The sequence below is a fragment of the Pongo abelii genome, chromosome 19 (assembly GCF_028885655.2).
Source record: "Pongo abelii isolate AG06213 chromosome 19, NHGRI_mPonAbe1-v2.0_pri, whole genome shotgun sequence".
NCBI lineage: Eukaryota > Metazoa > Chordata > Mammalia > Primates > Hominidae > Pongo > Pongo abelii.
Window position 1 is genome coordinate 94,467,608 of NC_072004.2, and position 22,986 is coordinate 94,490,593.

Here is a 22,986-nt window from a genome sequence, read left to right on the forward strand (position 1 = left end):
TGCGTGGATGTTCCTGGTGATCCTGTGCCTAAATCCAAAAGAATTAAACTCCAGTGGTGTATTTTAAGATGCTAGCAGGCTGGCACCAGGGATATCTTAGCACATTGCATCAAGGAAGATGGTTACAGGTTTCCCTGGTGCCCCATACCATACCTGGCATGTAGTGGGCACTCGGTAATCCTCTGTTGAATGATGAATGCAAGGGCTCAGCTTCTGGATACAGTCCTCAAAGCCAAAGGCTGCTGCAGCTGTTCCACCTGTAAACAAGTAAGCAAATTGGTGGGCACTGTAACCCTGAGCCCAGTGGGCAGGAACGGTCGCTGCACCATGGCTTGGGAGGAGGAGGAGCCTGTGCTCTCTGGCGTCTTTCTGGCTACCCCTCCGGGTGAAGTGTAATGTGCTTTGCTGTCGGACACACCTAGGTCTAATCTGAGCTCCAGCACCTCCCCACTGTGGAACCTGGGGCAAGCGGCTCCATCGCTCTGAGCCTGTTTGCGCATTCTAAGGATCAGGTATTCTAAGGATCAGGCATTCTAAGGATCAAGCTTTCTAAGGATCAAGCTCAGCGGTGTAGGGAAGGCACCATGGCCAGAGCCTGGCTGTCAGTGGTGGCTTTTCAGGGGTAGCGGGGCTTTGTCAGAAGGAATCTCTGATAAACTTTGGGCTACTCCTGGGTCCAGGAACATGCCGGCCATTGCACATCACACACAGGATGGGCTGCAGGACTGGGCTCTGTTTCCTTGTGTTTCATGGCTGCAGGTCACCGGCCCTACTCAGGCAGCCTCCTTCCACAGCGAGGGCCAAAGACGAACAAAGCTCCTCACTGCTAGGAAATGGGTTCTCTCTGGCTAGCCTAATTCCAGCCTGGATGAAGTGCCACCCTGCTGGGCTCCCTAACACCTGTGCCGTTCCTGGTCCTAACATCCCATACCATAGCTGCCAGGGACTCTATTGCCCAAGGGAAGGGGCATCTTGTTCCATTCGTCCCGAGAATCCAGCTCCCTGCCAGGTACGTAGTAGACACTCAATAAACACCTGTTGAACAAATGAGCAAAAGAGCGTGAGACTTCAGCACTAGGTCAACTTGTATTCCCCATGGTTCCGCTTGAGCCTTAAACGGTGCAGCATCACAAGCCCTCTTTTCTCCCCATCCTACTCTTCTATGCATCTAGTCGAGTTTCCTGGAATAAACAAAATGCTCCCTTAGTCCCCAGGGTGGGGCTTATTTGTCATTTTTCTAAGTGGAAAATAATGTGTACTTACTGTAAAAAAGGACTTGACTTTTACAGGGGAAAGAAAGAGAGGCCAAAATAAGAAAATGGTAAGCATCTGTATTTTCATCACCACAGATAATTGCTGTTGGCAGCCCGGTGGGTGGCCTTTGGGTCTTTGTGGTTTTGTGTGTGTGTGTGTGTGTGTGTGCATATGTGTGTGTGCATGTGCATGTGTTTGGGTCTGCATGTTTTCAATCTGCATTTTCAAAACTCATTACTGTATTACAAACTTTCTCTCTCTTTCTTTCTCTTTTTCTTTCTTTCCTTTCTCTCTCTCTTTTCCTTCCTTCCTTCCTTTCTTCTTTTCCTTTTCTTTTTTCTTTTTTTTTTTTGAGACAGAGTCTCGCTATGTTTTCCAGGCTGGAGGGCAGTGGCGTGATCTCGGCTCACTGCAATCTCCGTCTCCTGGGTTCAAGCGATTCTCCTGCCTCAGCCTTCCGAGTAGCTGGGATTATAGGCACGCACCACCACACCCAGCTAATTTTTGTATTTTTTAGTAGAGACGGGGTTTTACCATGTTGGCCAGGATGATATTGAACTCCTGACCTCAAGTGATCCTCCTGCCTCGGCCTCCCAAAGTGCTGGGATTACAGGCGTGAGCCACTGTGCCCGGCCCAAACATCTTTCCATGTCAGTAAATATTCACCTATTTACAGAGACGCCTAACTGGTGCTGCTGGCTGATTCTGCTCCTCAGTCCCTCCATATTATTTCTTTTCTTTTTTCTTTTTTTTTTTTTTGAGATGGAGTCTTGCACTGTCGCCCAGGCTGGAGTGCAGTGGCGTGATCTCGGCTCACTACAAGCTCCGCCTCCCAGGTTCATGCCATTCTCCTGCCTCAGCCTCCCGAGTAGCTGGGACTACAGGCGCCCGCCACCATGCCCGGCTCATTTTTTGCATTTTTAATAGAGACAGGGTTTCCCTGTGTTAGCCAGGATGGTCTCCATCTCCTGACCTCGTGATCTGCCCGCCTCGGCCTCCCAAAGTGCTGGGATTACAGATGTGAGCCACTGCGCCTGGCTCATATTATTTCTTTAAATGTCTTTAGAAAGAGCGCGTTTCCTGGTCTACCACAATCCCCATCCCTCCCTATTGCTGAGTTCGCCACTCTCATCAACCACCTTGTTTTTCTAGTTTCCATCACATGGATGGATGCACTGTAAATTTTTTGTTTTATTTTTTGAGATGGAGTTTTACTCTGTCACCCAGGCTGGAGTGCAGTGGTGCTATTTCACCTCACTGCATCCTTGCCTCCCAGGTTCAAGCAATTCTCCTGCCTCAGCCTCCTGAGTAGCTGGGATTACAGGCATGTGCCATGCCTGGCTAAATTTTGTATTTTTAGTAGAGACAAGGTTTCACCATGTTGGCCAGGCTGGTCTTGAACTCCTGACCTCAGGTGATCTGCCTGCCTCAGCCTCCCAAAGTTCTAGGATTATAGGCGTGAGCCACTGCACTCAGCCATGTATTTCATTAGACTGTCTTCCTGGACATGTAGGTCGTTTGTAACCTTGGTGAATGGAGGCAGTGGTTTCATCTCTTTGAAGCAATAGACTTTCTGAGTGCAGATAGGAGGAGCGTTTCTGGGGCAGATGGCTACATGGCCACACCAGGAGTCAGCATTCTGGTGACAGTGATGTACCTTGGATCTCTGTGTCCCCAGCTGGAGTTGGAGAGAGATTTGGACAGGCTTGTGGCTGGGGCATGTCATCTTTGAATGAGGGCTCTGTACTTGGGATTGATTGAAGGTGAGGAGAGCGTTCAAGCCCTGTTGAGAGTTAGACACCGGATGCTGGTGATGCCTGAGAAATGAGATGGGGCTCCCATTTCCCACGGGCTTGGAGTCGTGGGGACAGGATGAGGAAACCAAGGACTGTAGACCGGTTCGTCCGGATGCTGGGGGAGGGGCACCTACAGCACACCCAGATCTGGGCAACTTCCCGGAGGAGGTGGCCTCAGGCTGAGCTCTGGAGAATACATGGATGGAGAAGGTGGAGGAGAAACAGGCATCCAGACAGAGGAAAGAGCGGGTGCCAGAGGACGAGACCTCAGGTGTGACCTGTTAGGGACTGAGTAGCTTCAGGGAGCTGGAGTGAAGGGGACTCACGCGGGGTGGGGAAGGGCCGATGGAAACGCTCAGGGCTTACTCCCTCCTTTACTGGCATAGGAAGCCCTTGGAGCCAGGGGTGGCATTCAGATTTGCGTTTTTCAAAGCTGCCTCTGGAAGCAGTGTGGGAGACAGATGGGAGGCAGAAAACCAGCCAGGGCTGGGGAAGAAGTGATGGAGAGGAGAGGAGACCTGCAGGGGACTGGCGATGGATGAGATGTGGCGGGTGCAAGGAAGGTGGCATCCAAGTGGCTTGCAGGCTTCTGGCCCGGGCCCCTGCGTGATGGTGTGCATAGCTTTCACCAAGCTGCAAGCCACGGGAGGAGAAGCCAATGTGGTAAGGACGGGGGAGAAGGATATGAGTTAATTGGGGGCTTAAAAGCCTTAGGGCAGGGCAGCCAGGTGCGGTGGCTCACACCTGTAATCCCAGCACTTTAGGAGGCCGAGGCGGGTGGATCGCTCTGAGGTTAGGAGTTCGAGACCAGCCTGACAAACATGGCGAAACCCCATCTCTACTAAAAATACAAAAATTAGCTGGGCGTGGTGGCGGGCACCTGTAATCCCAGCTACTTGGGAGGCTGAGGCAGGAGAATTGTTTGAACCCGGGAGGTGGAGGTTGCAGTGAGCCAAGATTGTGCCATTGTACTCCTGCCTGGGCGACAAGAGCAAAACTCCGTCTCAAAAAAAAAAAAAAAAAAAAAGTCTCAGCGCAGAGCAAAGAGGAGGTGTTCAGCTGTTCAGCAGATGATTGCGTATGTCTAGACCAGCGCTGCCCAGCAGAACCTTCAGCTGTGGTGCAAGGTGCTAAGAGCTGTGCTGTCTAGTATGGCAGCTGCTAGTCACGTGAGCACTTAGAATGTGGCTCCTTGGCTGAGAACTGGATGTTTCATTTTGTTTAACTGACATAGCCCCATGTGGCTTGTAGCCACTGTATTGACATAAACATTTGCAAACCTAGGTCTCAGCAGCCAGGTCAGTGGTACGGACATTGACTGGAGCATTGTCAGCTGAAGATGTGGTGTGGACCAGGACAGGCAGAAAGAGGTCAGGCGCAGTGGCTTCATGCTGATAATCCTAACCACTTTGGGAGGCCAAGGCTGGAGGATTGCTTGAGACCAGCCTGGGAAACATAGCAAGACCCTGTCTCCAAAAAAAAAATTTTTTTTTTAAATTAGCTGGATGTGGTGGCATGTGCTTGTAGTTCCAGCTACCCGGGAGGCTGAGATGGGAGGATCACTTGGGTCCAGGGGTTTGAAGCTGCAGTGAGCCATGACTGTACCACTGCACTCCAGCCTGGGTGACAGAAGGAGACCCTGTATCCTAAATAAATAAATAAATAAATGTAGGAGAATTAGGAGCAAGAAGAGCTGAGAGCTGAGGAACAGCCTGGGAGAGCACCTGTCTTTGGGGGTTGATCAGGAAGGCTAAACACTGGGAGACAGTGTGGGCCAAACCCCAGGGCTGAAGAAGAGGGCAGTCGACATTGGCAGATGCTTAAAGTGTGCACGAAAGAGGAATGCAGAAGGGTGTTGGGTACCACGAGGGTCGTGGGTGATTGTAGCCAAGCAGTCGGGGTGGGGCCAGCAGGAGGAGGGCCAGTGGGATGCTGTGCTGATTATATTCCCAACCTAGAAGCCCCAGGCTGGGGATAAAGCCCTGTCTTATGCCAGGCTTCCTCAGGAGCTGCCTGGAAAATGCTGGGGCTTGTCCAGGCCCCAGACAACCAAATACGTCTGTGCTGCTTGTAAAGGGCTGGGTGCGAAGGGGCACCAGGCCATAGAATTCCCAGGTTCTTTCCTCCCTCTGTCTTGGGAGCGGTCAGTCCCCAAGGGTGTCCCTGCTGCTGGTGCTGGGGAAGTGGGCGGCGGGCCAGGCCACCTGCAGAGTGGGCTCAGGGCAGCTGTTGGTGCCTCTTCTCTCTCACACGGTTCTCAAAGCAGGGGCAAGCCTGCCGCCCGAGGCCTTCCAGCTGGGAGGTGAGCTGAGGACAGCTGCTCTACTCAAGGAAATCTTTGTTTCCACTGGGACGGAATAGGAGCTCTGGAGGCTGGGCTGGCCAAGCGCCCCGAAGGCCGGATGCCTGGTGGCTCATGCGGCCTCCTCGTTTGCAGGGCCTGGGGAAAAATTTACACTGAGTCTCACTCTTCGCTCCAGGTGAGTCCTTCCTGGTGAAGGTGCAGTTGCTCCAAGATGGGAGGGAGATGCTTTAGGATGGGAGAATTCTTGGCCTGTCTTCGCTTCACTTTTTTGTCCCAAGCCAGACCTCATTCCCCTCCAGGGAAGAGGGAACTGTTGCTAATTAACTAGCAAGTAGCCCTGGAAGAGTCTGTATTCATCCCTGGACTTGGGCTTTGGAAGTAACCAAATAAACACCTAAGCCTTAAAAACAAACCCTCCTTCTGCAAGACAGAGGGCAGCTTTTTGGAAACAGGAGAGAGGGAGATTGAGAGAGGAGATGGGCTCCAGGACCCCCGGCATCTCTCAGGAAAAGAGGCTGCTCGCCTCCATCTGGCGAGAATTCCTTCCATAAGGGAACCCCATCCACCACGAGGTTGAGGGGAAGAGGGAGAGTCTGAGACCAGTGGGGGCAGTGCAATTAGAGCAGGGAACATTAGCTATTAAATGGGCTTCTAGAAGAGGTAAACACACATCACTCATCAAATGGGAGCCACTCTGCCCCGCTCCTGCCCGTCACTGGAAGAGTTTGGTCAATGGGCAATTAGCATGACGAATGAATGGCTTCTGGCGGGGAGGAAAGGGCTATGAGCAGATGTCACCTGTCAGAAGGACACCCCAATGTGGCACCTTCCTCTTTCTTGGCAACCCAGTACCTGAATCCTCTTGCAGGAACAGGAAAGCTCTATGCTTCTCAACAGGAGAATTCTACCAGACATCACAGCCGAGGGGGAGTGGACTCAGGGCTTCTCTTCTGGTTGGGAGGATTCTGGGGATGTTCCAAAGGTGGCAGGAGGGGGTGGCACGAAGGGGTGGTGATGGCTAAGGGGCCATTGAGGCTGTGTAGAAACCAGGAGTGTTTGGGTGCTGGGCTGAATCGTATTTTTTTTTTTTTTTGAGACAGTCTCGCTTTGTCATCCAGGCTGGAGTGCAGTGACGGGATCTCGGCTCACTGCAACCTCCGCCTCCTGGGTTCAAGCGATTCTCCTGCCTCAGCCTCCTGAGTAGCTGGGATTACAGACACACACCACTGCACCCAGCTAATTTTTGTATTTTTAGTAGAGACAGGGTTTTACCATGTTGGCCAGGCTGGTCTCGAGCTCTTGGCCTCAAGTGATCTGCCCACCTCCGCCTCCCAAAGTGCTGGGATTATAGGCGTGAGCCACCATACCTGGCCTGAATCCAATTCTTGAACTGGAAACCACTAGGTGTGGGATAAAGTCCTATCTTATGCCAAGCTTCCTTGGGAGATGAATGTAAACCGGGGGCGGGGGCAACGTCTAGACCCTGGAAAAGGCAGACGAAGATGCTCGTCTTAGGTGGACTGAGGTCTGGGGGACAGCGGAGCCCCTGGAGGGCATCTGATACAGGCACAGGGTAGGAGGGAGAGTTGACCTTTAGGATCTATTCAAGCAGGCTGGGGACGGATGAGATGTGGATGCACGAGAGGAAAGGGTCTAAACGCCTCTCAGATTTCTGGCCTGCCGTTTGTTCACAGTTACTGCTTCCTCTCTGATGACTTCATTTTAATCTAGAACAGAGCTGTCCAACAGAACTTTCTGCAATGATTGAAATGTTCTATTCTATACTTTCCAACATGGTAACCACTAGCTACATGTGGCTTTTTATGTTTTGAGACAGGGTCTTGCTCTGTTGCCCAGGCTAGGGTGCAGTGGCGCGGTCATGGCTCACTACAGCCTGAACCCCCTGAGATCAATCAATCCTCTTGCCTCAGCCTCCAGAGGAGCTGGGACTACAGGTGCACACCACCATGCCTGGCTAATCTTTGCATTTTTTGTAGAGATGGGGTCCGGATATATTGCCCAGGCTGGTCTTGAACTCCTGGGCTCAGGCGATCCTCCCACCTTGGTCTCCCAAGGTGCTGAGATTACAGACGTGAACCACCGTGCCCGGCCTACATGTATTAATAGTTATTGAATGCTTGAAACGTGGCTAGTGTAGCTGAAGAACTGAATTTTGAATTTTCTTTCATTTTAATTAATTTAAATTTAAATAGCCACACATAGCAGCCACTGTACCGGAGAGCACAGTTCTAGAATGTTACCCACTTAGCATTTTAATTCAACATGTGCTGTTCTGTCTTGAGCTATAATTGGGTACGTGTCTGTTTCCTTCACTAGCCTGTTATATTCTTGAGGTCAGGGAATAGATTTAATTCATGGTTGAATCACTTCCTCCCAAGCTCTTGCACAATGCCATGCAAATCATGGGCATTCAGTAAACCCAGCCTGTGTTAGATTGTCAGCTGAGAGGGCAGCTTGGACTTGTCTGCCAAGGCTCCTTGCAATTCAAAGAGATTATAGGCTTCTTGCCTCTCAGAACAGCTGCTCACCTGATGAGGATTAAAGAAAAAGGAAAACAGTGTTTACAGAATGCTTTTGACAAAAGACCCTGCGCTGGGTGGAGCGTCAGGACAAAGCCCAGGCACATGGTCCCAGAGCTTCAGGGGTCCGCTGTCAGCACGCAGGCATGAGAGCATGGAGGTGAGACAAAAATATAACAGGACTCACTTATTTATTTATTCACCATGCCCAGCTAATTTTTGTATTTTTTTTTTTTTTTTTGAGGTGGAGTCTCGCTCTGTTGCCAGGCTGGAGTGCAGTGGCATGATCTCGGCTCACCACAACCTCCGACTCCCTGGTTCAAGCGATTCTCCTGCCTCAGCCTCCCAAGTAGCTGGGATTGCAGGCATGTGGCACCATGCCCAACTAATTTTTGTATTTTTAGTAGAGACAGGGTTTCACCATGTTGGCCAGGATGGTCTCGATCTCCCGACCTCGTGATCCACCAGCCTCGGCCTCCCAAAGTGCTGGGATTACAGGTGTGAGCCACTGTGCCCGGCCAATTTTTGTATTTTTACTAGAGACAGGGTTTCGCCATCTTGACCAGGCTGGTCTCGAACCCCTGACTTCAAGTGATCCACCCTCCTCAGCCTCCTAAAGTGCTGGGATTACAGGCGTGAGCCACTGCGCCCAGCCAAAAGGCCCAATTTGAAACAAATATAAGGAATCATGAACTTGTGTGTGACTACTGTCTCCTTAAAGGATCTACCACAGAGCTATGAGGCCTGTGGAGGGATAAAAATTATTATTACTACTACAGGGTCTCACTCTGTCACCCAGGCTGGAGTGCAGTGGTGCGATCACGGCTCACTGCAGCCTTGACCTCCTGGACTCAGGTGATCCTCCTACCTCAGTCTCTTGAGCAGCTGCTGGGACTACAGGCGAACACCACCATGCCTGGCTAATTTTTGTGTTTTTGGTAGAGATGGGGCTCCACCATGTTGTCCAGGCTGGTCTGGAACTCCTAGGCTCAAGCAATCCGCCTACCTTGGCCTCCCAAAGTGCTGGGATGATGGGTGTGAGCCACCACAAGCAACCAAGGGATACAATATTTTTTCTTTGTTTTCTTTTTTTTTTGAGACGGAGTCTCACTCTGTTGCTCAGGCTGGAGTACAGTGGCACGATCTTGGCTCACCACAACCTCCGCCTCCTGAGTTCAAGCAATTCTCCTGCCTCAGCCTCCCAAGTAGCTGGGACTACAGGCGCACCCCACCACGCCCTGCTAATTTTTGTATTTTTAGTAGAGACGGGGTTTCACCATGTTGGCCGGGCTGGTCTTGAACTCCTGACCTCAGGTGATCCACCTGCCTTGGCCTCCCAAAGTTTTGGGATTACAGGCGTGAGCCACTGCGCCCGGCCGGGATACAAATTATTAACAAGGACGTGTTCTCAGGCTTCCTGTCCTCCTCTACGTCCTGTGTGTAGCCTGGTTTCTCTTTTCCAGCCTCCCTCCTCCTGTAAAGGGGGATGTGTTCTTGTTGGGGAGAAGGTCGGGTGTAGGTGGAAGATGTGGGGTTGGGGAAGGGATGCTGAAGAGCGGCTGGTCCTCAGGGACATGGAGGGAAGGAAAATGGTCGCCGAATTACCATGGAAATTGGCTCATATTTGCAGGATTTGGGAAAGGCAAGTAAAGAGCTTGAGTCATGCTGGAACTGTCTTCAGTTGCCTTGACTGTGATGAGGCCTGGAGACTGGGCCACGTGGATCTGGATTCACGTGGGTTTCACACCGCTGGTCAAGATGTGCTCAGGGCACTTCCCTGGAACTGCCTAACACGTTCTTCCAGATAACCTTGCTGGGACACAGCCTCCCCACTGTGGGGGGATTTTTGCTGGAAATCACTAACAGTGATCTGGAGCCAAGTTTGGTTAGATGTTGGGCAATACTGTTTTTGCCCAAAAGTGACTAAAATGATCATAATGTTATGACGCTGGCTTTGCTGTGGGATTTGGTAAAATGGTTCTTAAGATCTTTTCAAGAAGGAAAGATTTCAATCTGACTCCAAAGAGCAGGCTTTTGAGGAGAGCCACCACTGCCAAAGTGGCCTTCTCCCTACCAGCCTGAGCCTGGGGCTCTCTGCTGGGGTTTCCCAGCTCCACCCCACCCCGGTGACAGCATCATTCCTAACCCAGCTGCATCCTGGACCCCGTCTCTTCTGACCAAGGTGTAGAAAATCCCTTTGCTAGACTAGAAAGAGATAGACCAACATAAAAACAAATGCTGGAGACATTTTTTGGAGACATTTGGAGACCACGTTTGGAGACATTTTTTGTTGTCATAACTAGAGGTAGTGGTGCTAATGGCATCTGGTGGGGACAGTCCAGGGTTACTGCTAAGCATCCTACAGCATGCAGGCTAGCCTCCCACCACAGGGGATTATCTAGGCCTAAACCTCAGTGGTGCCAGGGTTGGCCAGGTGCGGCGGCAAACGCCCGTAATCCCAGCACTTTGGGAGGCCGAGGCAGGTGGATCACCTGAGGTCAGGAGTAGTTCAAGACCAGCCTGGCCAACATGGCGAAACCCTGTCTTTACTAAAAATACAAAAATTAGCCGGGTGTGGAGGCGCATGCCTGTAATCTCAGCTACTAGGGAGACTGAGGCAGGAGAATAACTTGAACCTGGGAGGCGGAGGTTGCAGTGAGCCAAGATTGCGCCACTTCACTCCAGCCTGGGTGACAGAGCGAGACTCCGTCTCAAAATAAAACAAAACAAAAAAAACCACCAATCCCTCAATGGTGCCGGGGTTGAGATACCACAGAGTAGAATAATCCAAGGTAGCTTTTTAATGCCTTTTGTAGTTACTTTCCAACCTCTCTGAAATAGATATGTGTGTGTGTGTATATATATATGTAAATATGTATATATATGTAAACAAGTGTATGTATATATATAAAATTTGGGATTCAGGAAAAAAATGTTTAAAGAAAGGAAAATCTCTTTTCCTTTTAACTGGTACAAGTTTGCCACTTAAAAGGAAAAAACAGAGTAATTATTAAGGCACCAAGGAGAAACAGAGGAAATACAGAAATAGAGAAATAAACAAATTTAGAGAATTCAATCTGACAAATATTTGCTGAGCACCAGTGACGTTCAGGGTGCTGTGGGATGCTTGGCTGGGGGACGTCCCAGCCCTGGAGGAGGTCACCCACGGTCTGCTGAGTAGACTCTCATAGGCTAGACAAACTGTCTGCAGTAGGAGACAATAAGAAAAACAAAATTATGGCGCCCGCCTATAATCCCAGCACTTTGGGAGGCCAAGGCAGGTGGATTGCTTGAGCTCAGGAGTTTGAGACCAGCCGGGGAAACACGGTGAAACCGTGTCTTTACGAAAAAACAACAAAAAAAAAATTTAGCTGGGCGTGGTGGCGTGTGCCTGTAGTTCCAGCTACTTGAGAGGTTGAGGTAGGCAGATGGCCTGAGCCGGGAGGGTTGAGGCTGAGTGAGGCAGAGTGAGACCCTGTATCAAAAAAGAAAACTAAAACCGAGGATGGAGAATTTTTCCCAGTTGAGGGGCCTGGGAAGGCTTCAGGAAGACTATGAGACCTTGAGTTGGGTGTTGAAGACAAGGGGGGCAGGATTTTATTGTCATCTGTTGTCAGCCTGTCTGAGTTCAAATGCAGCCACCCTGCTCAAAAATCAGTCTTGGCCCGGCGTGGAGGATCACGCCTGTAATCCCAGCACTTTGGGAGGCTGAGGTGGGCGGATCACTTGAGCCCAGGAGTTTGAGACCAGCCTGGGCAACATGGTGAAAATTTGTCTCTACAAAAAAAAAAAAAAAAAATTAGCTAGGTGTGGTAGTGCATACCTGCAGTCCCTTCTACTTGTGAGGCTGAGGTGGGAGGATGGCTCAAGTCCAGGAGGCAGAGGCTGCAGTGAGCCGAGATTGCACCACTGCACTCACTCACACAGTGAGATCCTGTCAAAAAAAAAAAAAAAAAAAAAAAAAAAATCAGAATTTTAGGCTAATTAGCTTCTCCAAGTCTCTGTTTTCTCATTTACAAATTTGGTACAGTAATGAATGAATATTGTCTCTCTACAGGATTAATTGTGGGGCCATCTGTGATGAGATAAAAATTAATGAGGAAGTGTTCTCAAACCTAACCAGACGGATGGCTGGAGAGAGAACTTAGATGTGTATTTTATAAATTACCATGTGCACATACACACTTTCTTTGGCAAGTGGTGGGAGGTATCAGAGATTCTGGGTGGGGGCTGTGGCCTAAGCAGCTCCTTGGTCATTGGGATGGTCTCTGGGCCCTGACACATGGGAGGGACAGCTGGCTGGTAGGACACTTGGAGGTCGGGGCTCCAGCTAAGCCACTGCAGGGATGGGGCGGGGGCCATGCAGGGCGGTGAAGACCGGGTGTAGGTATGTGTGACAGGGGAGGAGAGAGGTTCGGGGGGGCCAGCCTTGCTTTCCTCACTGTCACCTCGGAGGCTCTATCGGGAGAGCCCTGGACTCCAGATCTTCCCCTGCAATGTTGACTTGGTGTGAGGGCTCTGTGGGGAGCCCTTCAGACTTCACTCAAGAGCCCACTAAAGGCCGGGCGCCGTGGCTCACGCCTGGAATCCCAGCACCTCGGGAGGCTGAGGTGGGTGGATCACTTGAGGTCAGAAGTTCCAGACCAGCCTGGCCAACGTGGTGAAACCCCATCTCTACTAAAAATACAAAAATTAGCTGGGCGTGGTGGCGCGTGCTTGTAATCCCAGCTGCTTGGGAGGCTGAGGCAGGAGAATCACTTGAACCCAGGAGGCGGAGTGAGCCGAGATCACGCTGCTGCACTCCAGCCTGGGTGACAGAACAAGACTCCATCTCAAAAAAAAAAAAAAAAAAAAAAAAAGCCCGCTACAGCCATCCCCTGCAGAGGCTCCAAAGCCCCCAAGCGATGGCATGTGTGGAAGAAATTCCCGGCTTCCCAAGATGAGTAAGACGTCGCGGTCATCTTGGTGTGTAATATGGGCAGAGAAAGAAATCTGTCTCAGGATTTTAACTTTCCTTAAACATAAGAGGAGTTAGAGGAGGAAGAGTCTGGCCCAGGGCCTTTGGAGATGAGCCCTTGCTTTCACTGTTTGCCTCTCAAGAAAGAGCTGGAGTCCACACTGGCCTAGCAGCCGGGAGTGAGGGACGCTTCCCACCCACCTTCTCACTGGGTGGCGGTGTGTTGAATAAGGTGTTCCCACGGGGCCTGCGACATTTCGAGTTTTACATTTTGGTGAACAAAGAGGGGTTAGAGTTGACCACAGTCACTGTGCCCCTCGGTGGGGAGGTTTCGGCCCACCTGAAATGGCTGGGCCTGCGACTCCTGATGCCAGATTCCTGGGCGAGGGAAGCGAGCTGCTCACAGGGTGGCAGGTGGGCGTTCGCCTAATGTGGGCCCAAGCGCCTCCTGTCAGGGGCTCCCTGGACTCCCCACCTCCGTGAGCACCCCTTTCTAGAAGGATTGTCCCAGTGCTGGATGGAGGGGGTCCTGCCCCAAGCTTTTGCCAAAAGCTCCAGGAGTGAGAGACGTGGGGTTGGCTTCCTGGAAGGATGACTGCTCTGTGGGGCTGGGCTTGGCACATCCCTAAAGTAGATGCCAAGGACACTCGCTGATGCGCCGCCTGGTGGCCAGAAAGCAGCTTGCAGCCACCTTCCTATCCACCTGCCCACCGGTGAAGGACCTGGTCATTGAGCCAGCTTTGCTTTGAGTTAAGGGATGATGATCATTCAAAGCTTACTTGGGATTTTTCTTACTGTCCTAAGAGGGGTGGTAAACGATTGTCTGTGGGGCCAGCGGCTGATAGACTCTCCTTCCCGAGAGGCTGGGTGGGCAGAGACAGCACCTTGCTCAGCAACCCTTCAACACCAGCCTGACTGGCTGAGGCTCTGGGGGCACAGTGTGTGTGCACATGTGAAGGTGTACATGTGAGCACATGTGTGCATGAGTGGAAATGCATGCATGTGAATGAGTTGAGAGTATGTGTGGGTGCATGTGAGTGTGCATGTGATGTGGTTATATGCATGTGAATGTGTGCATGTGTGTGCACGTGTGTTGAGTGTGCGTGTGGATTGCATGTATGTGAATGTGCATGTGTGTGGATTGCATGTATGTGAATGTGTGTGCATGTGTGGGTTGCATGTATGTGAATGTGTGTGCATGTGTGGGTTGCATGTGTATATGTGAATGTGTGTGCATGTGTGGGTTGCATGTGTATATGTGAATGTGTGTGCATGTGTGTGGATTGCATGTATGTGAATGTGTGTGCATGTGTGTGGGTTGCATGTATGTGAATGTGTGTGCATGTGTGTGGATTGCATGTATGTGAATGTGTGTGCATGTGTGTGGGTTGCATGTATGTGTGTGCATATGTGGATTGCATGAGTGCATGTGATGGTATATGTGAGTGCATGTAAGAGTGTGTGCATGTGTGGATTGCATGTATGTGAATGTGTGTGCATGTGTGGGTTGCATGTATGTGAATGTGTGTGCATGTGTGGGTTGCATGTGTATATGTGAATGTGTGTGCATGTGTGTGGATTGCATATATGTTGTGTGCATGTGTGTGGGTTGCATGTATGTGAATGTGTGTGCATGTGTGTGGATTGCATGTATGTGAATGTGTGCATGTGTGTGGGTTGCATGTATGTGTGTGCACATGTGGATTGCATGAGTGCATGTGATGGTATATGTGAGTGTGCATGTAAGAGTGTGTGCATGTGTGGATTGCATGTATGTGAATGCATGTGTGGGTTGCACGTATGTGAATGTGTGTGGATTGCATGCATGTGAATGCGCATGTGTGGATTGCATGTATGTGAATGTGTGTGCATGTTTGGGTTGCATGTATGTGAATGTGTGTGCATGTGTGGGTTGCATGTACGTGAATGTGTGTGCGTGTGTGGATTGCATGTATGTGAATGTGTGTGCATGTGTGGGTTGCATGTATGTGAATGTGTGTGCATGTGTGTGGATTGCATATATGTGAATGTGTGTGCATGTGTGGGTTGCATGTATGTGAATGTGTGTGCATGTGTGGGTTGCATGTATGTGAATGTGTGTGCATGTGTGAGTGGATTGCATGTATGTGAATGTGTGTGCATGTGTGTGGATTGCATGTATGTGAATGTGTGTGCATGTGTGGGTTGCATGTATGTGAATGTGTGTGCATGTGTGAGTGGATTGCATGTATGTGAATGTGTGTGCATGTGTGTGGATTGCATGTATGAATGTGTGTGCATGTGTGGATTGCATGAGTGCATGTGATGGTATATGTAAGTGTGCATGTAAGAGTGTGTGCATGTGTGTGGATTACATGTATGTCAATGTGTGTGCATGTATGGATTGCATGTAAGTGTGCATGTGATATGGGTACATGTGTGCATGTGTGTGCATGTGTGTTGAGTGCGCATGTGATTTGGGTATGTGTGCATGTGAGTTGTGCATGTGTGTTGAGAGTGCATGTGAGCATGTGGATTGCATGTGTGTTGAGTGCATGTGTGTGGATTGCATGTATGTGCGTGTGTGCATGTGTTGAGAGTGCATGTGAGCGTGTGGATTGCATGTGTGTTAAGAGTGTGCATGTGAGTGCGTGGATTGCATGTGAGTGTGCATGTGAATGTGTGGGTTGCATGTGAGTGTATGTGAATGTGTGTGCATGTGTGGATTGCATGTGTGTTGAGTGTGCATGTGTGTGGGTTGCATGTATGTGAATTGTGTGCATGTGCGTGTGTGCACATGCGTTGTGTGTGTGTGCATGCATTGGTGTGTGAAAGTGGTTGTCCTCCCAGAAGCTGTGTAACTGCAGCATTTCCCAGTGGCGTGAGGCTGTTTCTCTTTGCAGCTCCTTCCTAACTCGGTGCCTTCCCCGTGTGTTTCTTTCCCACCAGGGCCCGGCAGGAAGATGGGCTCCCGTGGACAGGGACTCTTGCTGGCGTACTGCCTGCTCCTGGCCTTTGCCTCTGGCCTGGTCCTGAGTCGTGTGCCCCATGTCCAGGGGGAACAGCAGGAGTGGGAGGGGACTGAGGAGCTGCCGTCCCCTCCGGACCATGCCGAGAGGTGAGGGGCCACGAGGGTGTAATAGCAGGAGCTCTGGCTCTGGCCATGCTGAGCCTGGGCCTTGGGACCCCTGGGGGTGTTGGTTCACTGTGAGATGTGAAGGCGAGAAAGCCGAAGCTAAGCCGTGGCCCTGCTGGAGGCTGGTCCTGCAGGACGGACGAGCTATTCCTCCTTTCAGTGGCTTGGGCACCTCACCTGAAACTGCGGACAGTGATCCAGCCTCACCACGAGCCTAAAGGAGTGGGGTCTGCAAGTGGCTTTGCAGCTGCCTCCTTAAGAAAAGAGCAGACCAAGCTCCCAACCCGCCCTCCGGTTTGTCTTTCCATTCTCACTTTGTCCGCTGAGAATATCTGCTGGGGTCCTAGGCACCACTTGGAGGCAGGGAGAGGTGGAGCATGGCCTTAAGAGAGATGCTGGACCAAGAGCTGGTGTCCACAGCCCACGCGTCTCATCACACTGCAGGACAGGAGAGGACAACAGATACTGGGTAGGCCAAGTATCAGCTTCCCTTGAAAGGTTGCGAAGGACTCTGGATGGCATCTGCCTTCGTGTTTACGACCTGCAATGACAGAGAGACTCCGGCTGACCTGGGACGTTTCCTAGGGAAGCCGAGTGCTTCACCTAACTGCCATGTATCCAGCGTGAGGTCCTGGAGACCCGGCGACAGCTCAAGCCTGGCTTGGAGTCTCTTCATGATTTTGAGTGTTGGGCTGACTTGATACTTGAGGCTTCAGGCTAACTTCAGTGTACAATGGGATTGGACAGGATTTGAGGCTGAGTCACACCATTCCGTTCTTTCTTCCTCTCCCTCCTCTTTCTTTGATTGAGCCCCTCCTATCAGTCAGGCCATCCCCCAGGCACAGGGGGACACATGAGTGGCATAGTCCTGGCCTCCAGGAGCTCTGAGGCCAAGAGGGAGGCAGACCCATGAGAGACAGGGTGGCACGGTGGGCTTTGTAGTAGGGGTGCACCCATGACGCTGGAGGCAGGGCCAGGAGAGGGAGGAGTGGGGCCCAGGAAGACTGAGAGGAGTGAACTGGGTCTTGAAGCACACCTGGGGGCCTCCCAGGTGCAGAAGGAGGGGAAAGCCACCTGATAGCCAGAAAGGCATGGCTGGCAGTGTTTGTTGGGGCTGGTGGGTGGTTTGGGATGGTGAGACCCAGTGCTGGAGGCTGGAGGACAGGAGGGCAGTTGAGCCTGGAGGCAGCTGGGTCTAGTTGGGGAGGGTCTCACCTGAGCTCAATCCTAGAAAGAACAAGAGGAGTCATGGGAAAGCTTGAATTGGATGGTGTTCTTGGAAGAATGCCAGAGGGAGGCAGCAGAGAGGATGAGCTGGTGCAGGGAGGGGCAGATTCCAAGCGAGAGTCGAAATGGCAGGGGTGCATCAGAGATGATGAGGGCCCTGGGCTCAAGTCTGGAGGTGCCTTGAGGCTGGGGGCCCAGGACTCTGCTGAAGGTTGTGGCAGGGGGTGGGGGGAGTCAGGGGTGACGCTGAAGGCTCCACCCTGGGCACCCGCTGTTGATGCCGGGAACAGAGCTCAGAAGATTCCAGGGGCGAAGGGATGGGGACAGGGGTTTCGGTTTTGCACACATGACATTTGTGGGGCCTGTTGCATCTCCAGATGGAGACTTCTGGTGAGAAGTTTGAAGTCAAGGTCTGGGGCTTAGGAGAGAGGTAGGGGTGAAATGTCCATCTGGGAGTCCTGGGCTTATGGGTAGCTGAACTTAGGGCACAGAGATCCGTTTCCTGGACAGTCTGGGGTGCAGAAGTGGGAGCAGCATTAGATGAGGAGCTGGCCCATCCAGGGGGACTTTGCTGTCTCCATGGGTCTGCACGGCTCTACAGCCTGGGCAAGAAGAGCCACAAGCCAGAGCACACGTGATGCCATGAGGGGCCGCGAGGTGGCAGCCAGGAGCCGCCGCCATCCATCCTGCCTGCGGGCTTGTCCTTCCAATGTCAGGTTGGAAACATAAAAGAGTCTCTCCAGCGGCTACAGCTGAGAGGAATCCTAAAGATCCAGTTGAACCTTTTTATTTGCAGACGAGTCAGCTTCATATGTTATTTTCTAGCATCACAGATATACGATAGGGAGTCCCAGCATTGTCTTGTGTCACCCAAAGACCCTCTCCTAGAGATGTGGATTTCTCCCGAGCAGCCCCCATCTTGCGTGGCACTCAGTTGATTGCTGTGTGTTTCCAGGACTGTCATTGCCTTTAACAGAGGGCAGGGGGCTCGTTCTGTAGTGAGGATCCCAGAGTGGGCCATGAGCCCACCAGCGTGAACACAGAGCCTTGTGGGTCCAGGTGAGAGAGTGAGAAGGCAGGTCAGGCATGCCAGAACCACTGGCAGCAGAAGAGAGAAGGGTTTCCAGGCCTGAGAGTTGCTGACTTTCACTGTGATTCTTTATTCCCTCAGGGCTGAAGAACAACATGAAAAATACAGGCCCAGTCAGGACCAGGGGCTCGCTGCTTCCCGGTGCTTGCGCTGCTGTGACCCCGGTACCTCTATGTACCCGGTGACCGCAGTGCCCCAGATCAACATCACTATCTTGAAAGGTCAGATGGCTGCAAAGACAAGCACGGGGTGGCCAGGCTGCTCTCTGCTGATCCAGAGGAAGGGATGGAGTCTTTAGGGTGGGGCTGGGCGAGAGCAGAATGTCTCCCTCGGGACAGGGAGCAGAGGCAGGCAGGCTGTCATCTAGAGGGGAAGGCACAGGAAATTCTGATTTTGAGGCTCTGGCCCCTCTCCAAGAGGAGGGGTTGGAAAGGGGCCCGCAGGACCAAGAGCAGGAGAGGGAGCCCAGTGGCTGCTTGGGGCCTCATCCCTCCAGTTGTATGTGGACACCAGGCTTCTAGGCCCTTTGCTTTGGGGCTTGGTCCCCCAGCCTGCTTTCTGAAATGCCACCTGCTCGCCCTGGTCCTGCACACGGCAGATAACCCTGCACAGCCCCGTGAAATCGAACTGGGAACACTTGCAGCCTAGATCCTGAGCCGGCCCCGACATCTGGAGTTCATTTGCTCAGAGCAAGCCGTGGGTCTGGCCGCAGAGCCCATTGCTTTTGGACGAACCAGTATGTTCCATTTTTTTTTTTTTTTTTTTTGCCAGGGCTTTCCAGAAGGAAAAAAAATTATTGCTTCTGGGCGAAAATAGAACCATCCTTGAGGTTGAGTCTGTTTGCTTGGCCAGTTTGGGAATCACAATACCTCTGTGCCAGGCTGGGAAGCCGCCTGTGGCGGGGGGCTGGGGGCAGGAGTGAAGCTTCTGCCAGGTCAGGGCTGTGAGGACGAATCAGGACAGCGCCAGGGACCAGAGCGTGAGCAGCCAAGGCTCAGGACACCACTGGATTGCTCCATTAACAGCATGCGTTTTCCCGTCCCTTTTAGGGGAGAAGGGTGACCGCGGAGATCGAGGCCTCCAAGGGAAATATGGCAAAACAGGCTCAGCAGGGGCCAGGGGCCACACTGGACCCAAAGGGCAGAAGGGCTCCATGGGGGCCCCTGGGGAGCGGTGCAAGAGCCACTACGCCGCCTTCTCGGTGGGCCGGAAGAAGCCCATGCACAGCAACCACTACTACCAGACGGTGATCTTCGACACGGAGTTCGTGAACCTCTACGGCCACTTCAACATGTTCACCGGCAAGTTCTACTGCTACGTGCCCGGCATCTACTTCTTCAGCCTCAACGTGCACACCTGGAACCAGAAGGAGACGTACCTGCACATCATGAAGAACGAGGAGGAGGTGGTGATCTTGTTCGCGCAGGTGGGCGACCGAAGCATCATGCAAAGCCAGAGCCTGATGCTGGAGCTGCGGGAGCAGGACCAGGTGTGGGTACGCCTCTACAAGGGTGAACGCGAGAACGCCATCTTCAGCGAGGAGCTGGACACCTACATCACCTTCAGTGGCTACCTAGTCAAGCATGCCACCGAGCCCTAGCTGGCCGGCCACCTCCTTTCCTCTCTCCACCTTCCACCCCTGCGCTGTGCGGACCCCAGGGCTCAGCACCAGGCTGACCCCACCGCCTCTTCCCCCATCCCTGGACTCTGCCTCCCTGGCTTTGGCATTCAGGAGACGCCCTGCACACACGGAAAGCCAAAGCGGTCGGTGCTCCCAGATCCCGCAGCCTCTGGAGAGAGCTGACGGCAGATGAAATCACCAGGGCGGGGCACCCGCGAGAACCCTCGGGGACCTTCTGCTGCCGTCTCTGCACACATCCTCAAGTGACCCCGCACGGCGAGACGCGGGTGGCGGCAGGGCGTCCCAGGGTGCGGCACCGCGGCTCCAGTCCTTGGAAATAATTAGGCAAATTCTAAAGGTCTCAAAAGGAGCAAAGTAAACCGTGGAGGACAAAGAAAAGGGTTGTTATTTTTGTCTTTCCAGCCAGCCTGCTGGCTCCCAAGAGAGAGGCCTTTTCAGTTGAGACTCTGCTTAAGCGAATTTCCAAAAGTTAAAGTTCTGGGGTCAGGGGAGGGGCTGGGGGCAGGAAACTACCTCTGGCTTAATTCTTTTAAGCCACGTAGAAGCTTTCTTGAGGGACGGGTGGACCCTGATATCCCTGTGGCCTTGAGCAAGGGCTCTGCTGGTCTTTCTGAGTCATAGCTGCGAGGTGATGGGGGCTGGGGCCCCAAGTGTCAGCCTCCCAGAGGGACAGCTGAGCCCCCTGCCTTGGCTTCGGGTGGTAGAAGCAGCCGAAGGGCTCCTGACAGTGGCCAGGGACCCGTGGGTCCCCCAGGCCTGCAGACGTTTCTATGAGGGGCAGAGCTCCTGGTACATCCATGTGTGGCTCTGCTCCACCCCTGTGCCACCCCAGAGCCCTTGGGGGCGGGGTCTCTATGCCTGCCAACCTGGCATTGGCTTTCTGTGCCTCCTCCCGCACGAATCAGCCCCAGAAGGCCCCGGGGCCTTGGCTTCTGTTTTTATAAAACACCTCACACAGCACTGCAGTCTCCCATCTCCTCGTGGGCTAAGCATCCCCATTTCCATATGTGTTGTGTTGGTTGGCAGCGAGGCTGATCCAGACTCTTTCTGCCCCCCCCACCGCCCTCATCCAGGCCTCTGACCAGTAGCCTGAGAGGGGCTTTTTCTAGGCTTCAGAGCAGGGGAGAGCTGGAAGGGGCTGGAAAGCTCCCGCTTGCCTGTTTCTCAGGCTCCTGTGAGCCTCAGTCCTGAGACCAGAGTCAAGAGGAAGTGCACGTCCCAACCAGCCGTGTCAGGATTCACTCTCAGGAGCTGGGTGGCAGGAGAGGCAATAGCCCCTGTGGCAATTTCAGGACCACCTGGAGCAGGGTTGTGGCATCTCCACGGTGCTCTGGCCCTGCCCATGGCCACCACATTCTCTGATCTTCAGGAACCCCATAGCCCCTCTCCACCTCACCCCACATTGATGCCCAGGGTCACTCTTGCTACCCGCTGGGCCCCCAAACCCCCGCTGCCTCTCTTCCTTCCCTCCATCCCCCACCTGGTTTTGACTAATCCTGTTTCCCTCTCTGGGCCTGGCTGCCGGGATCTGGGGTCCCTAAGTCCCTCTCTTTAAAGAACTTCTGCGGGTCAGACTCTGAAGCCGAGTTCCTGTGGGCGTGCCCGGAAGCAGAGCACCACACTCGCTGCTTAAGCTCCCCCAGCTCTTTCCAGAAAACATTAAACTCAGAATTGTGTTTTCAGCATCCTGCCTCGTCAGTTTGCTCTTTAAACCGAATCCTCATCGTCTTCTCCTCTGCACTCAAGGCCCACTCCTGCCTGGGAGACCCTCAGCTTCGTACCTGGGGACATTGGTACCCAGCAGGTGCATGCTGGACCCTGAATTGCCTTGCTCCTCCAGGGGGTGCAGCCTCCCATGGGAGGGGCAGCCAGATTGTGTCTCAGCTGCAGCTGAATGTGTGCCTGAGTCGGGCGCCTGGGGCCTGGGTGGGCCTGGGTGGGTCTGAGAGGTGGGTGGGAGGCAGGGGCTTGATCTTCTGAGCAGGACCGCACTGTCCCCCCGGGAGGGAGAGAAACTGTGGAGGTAGCAGCTTGGCTGTGGCTCTGCAGCCTGGACACACTATTCCTTTCCTAGGGCTGCCGTGGAAACCGGGGTTGGGGTGTGGGTGGCATAAGGCTCTAGCGGAGGGTCCTTCCTGCCCCTTACAGCTATTGGTAGCCCCAGGCACTCCTTGGCTTGTGGCTGCATCTCCTCAGGCTCTGCCTCCATCTTCATGTGGCTTTCCCTCCATGTGTCTCAAATCTTCCTCTCCCTTCCCTTACTATAATACCTGTTGTTGGATTTAGAGAATCAGGTAAATATTTAGGGCCCACTGTAAATCCAGGACAGTCTTCTCTCTAGATCCTAACTTAATTACATCTGCAAAGACTATTTCCAAATAAGGTGACATTCACAGGTAGCAGAGGTGAGGACTTGGACATATCTTTTTTTGGGGGCTACAGTTCAACCTCTACCATGGCTTGCAGCTTGAATACACCCATCAGCAGCCCCTTCTGTTCTCCTGTGGTACAGAGCAGATGTTCCTTCTTCTCTCCATCACTTGCCAACTGGGTTAACAGCCAGGCACTGATCCAGCTGCCAGCGGGCAGCACAGAAGCTACCTTGCTCTCTCTGGTGCCAGCAGGCTGCAAACGGCTGATCTCCTTCCTCTGCCCGCTCCTGGGGTGAGGCCACGTGGTCATGCTTGGCCTTGGGCTAGAGCCAGACTGGATCAGGTGGACCCTGCAATCCTGCTCTCTGTGGGAGAAGGAGCAGGCCCCCACCTCTGCAGAGTTCAGGCCACTCAGCAGAGGACGTTCTTCCCAGGCAGTGGGGAGCAGGGGCTAAGTGCCCTTCCCAGAGGTGCCTGGAGGGAATCAGCCAGCTTCATACAGGTGCCCAATGACAACCCTCTCTGGAGACTGAGTCATGTGGACCATGTAATACTTGTTTCTCTGCTGCCCAAATTCCCGTGGGAAAAGAGGCAGGGTCTGCTCCAGGGCCCGCTCCGTGCTCCTTTTAACACCCCTCTATCTTTGGGGTTTCCCCACCCCCAATATTTTCAGGCTGGCATTTATGCT

At 52.7% G+C, this 22,986-nt stretch overlaps 1 protein-coding gene across 2 annotated transcripts in view; it reads left to right on the plus strand.

The window, feature by feature from the left end:
* C1QTNF1 (C1q and TNF related 1) overlaps window positions 1-21,611 on the plus strand; it is a 28,533-nt gene extending 6,922 nt beyond the window's left edge. For both annotated transcript variants that reach the window (XM_063718307.1, XM_009252095.4), the window contains 3 exons: window positions 15,781-15,949; window positions 18,366-18,505; window positions 19,334-21,611. In XM_063718307.1, the coding sequence (XP_063574377.1) occupies window positions 15,795-15,949; window positions 18,366-18,505; window positions 19,334-19,884 (846 nt within the window). In that variant the 5' untranslated portion in view covers window positions 15,781-15,794 and the 3' untranslated portion in view covers window positions 19,885-21,611. The remainder of the gene's footprint in view (window positions 1-15,780; window positions 15,950-18,365; window positions 18,506-19,333) is intronic.
* The last annotated feature ends 1,375 nt before the right edge of the window (window positions 21,612-22,986 follow it).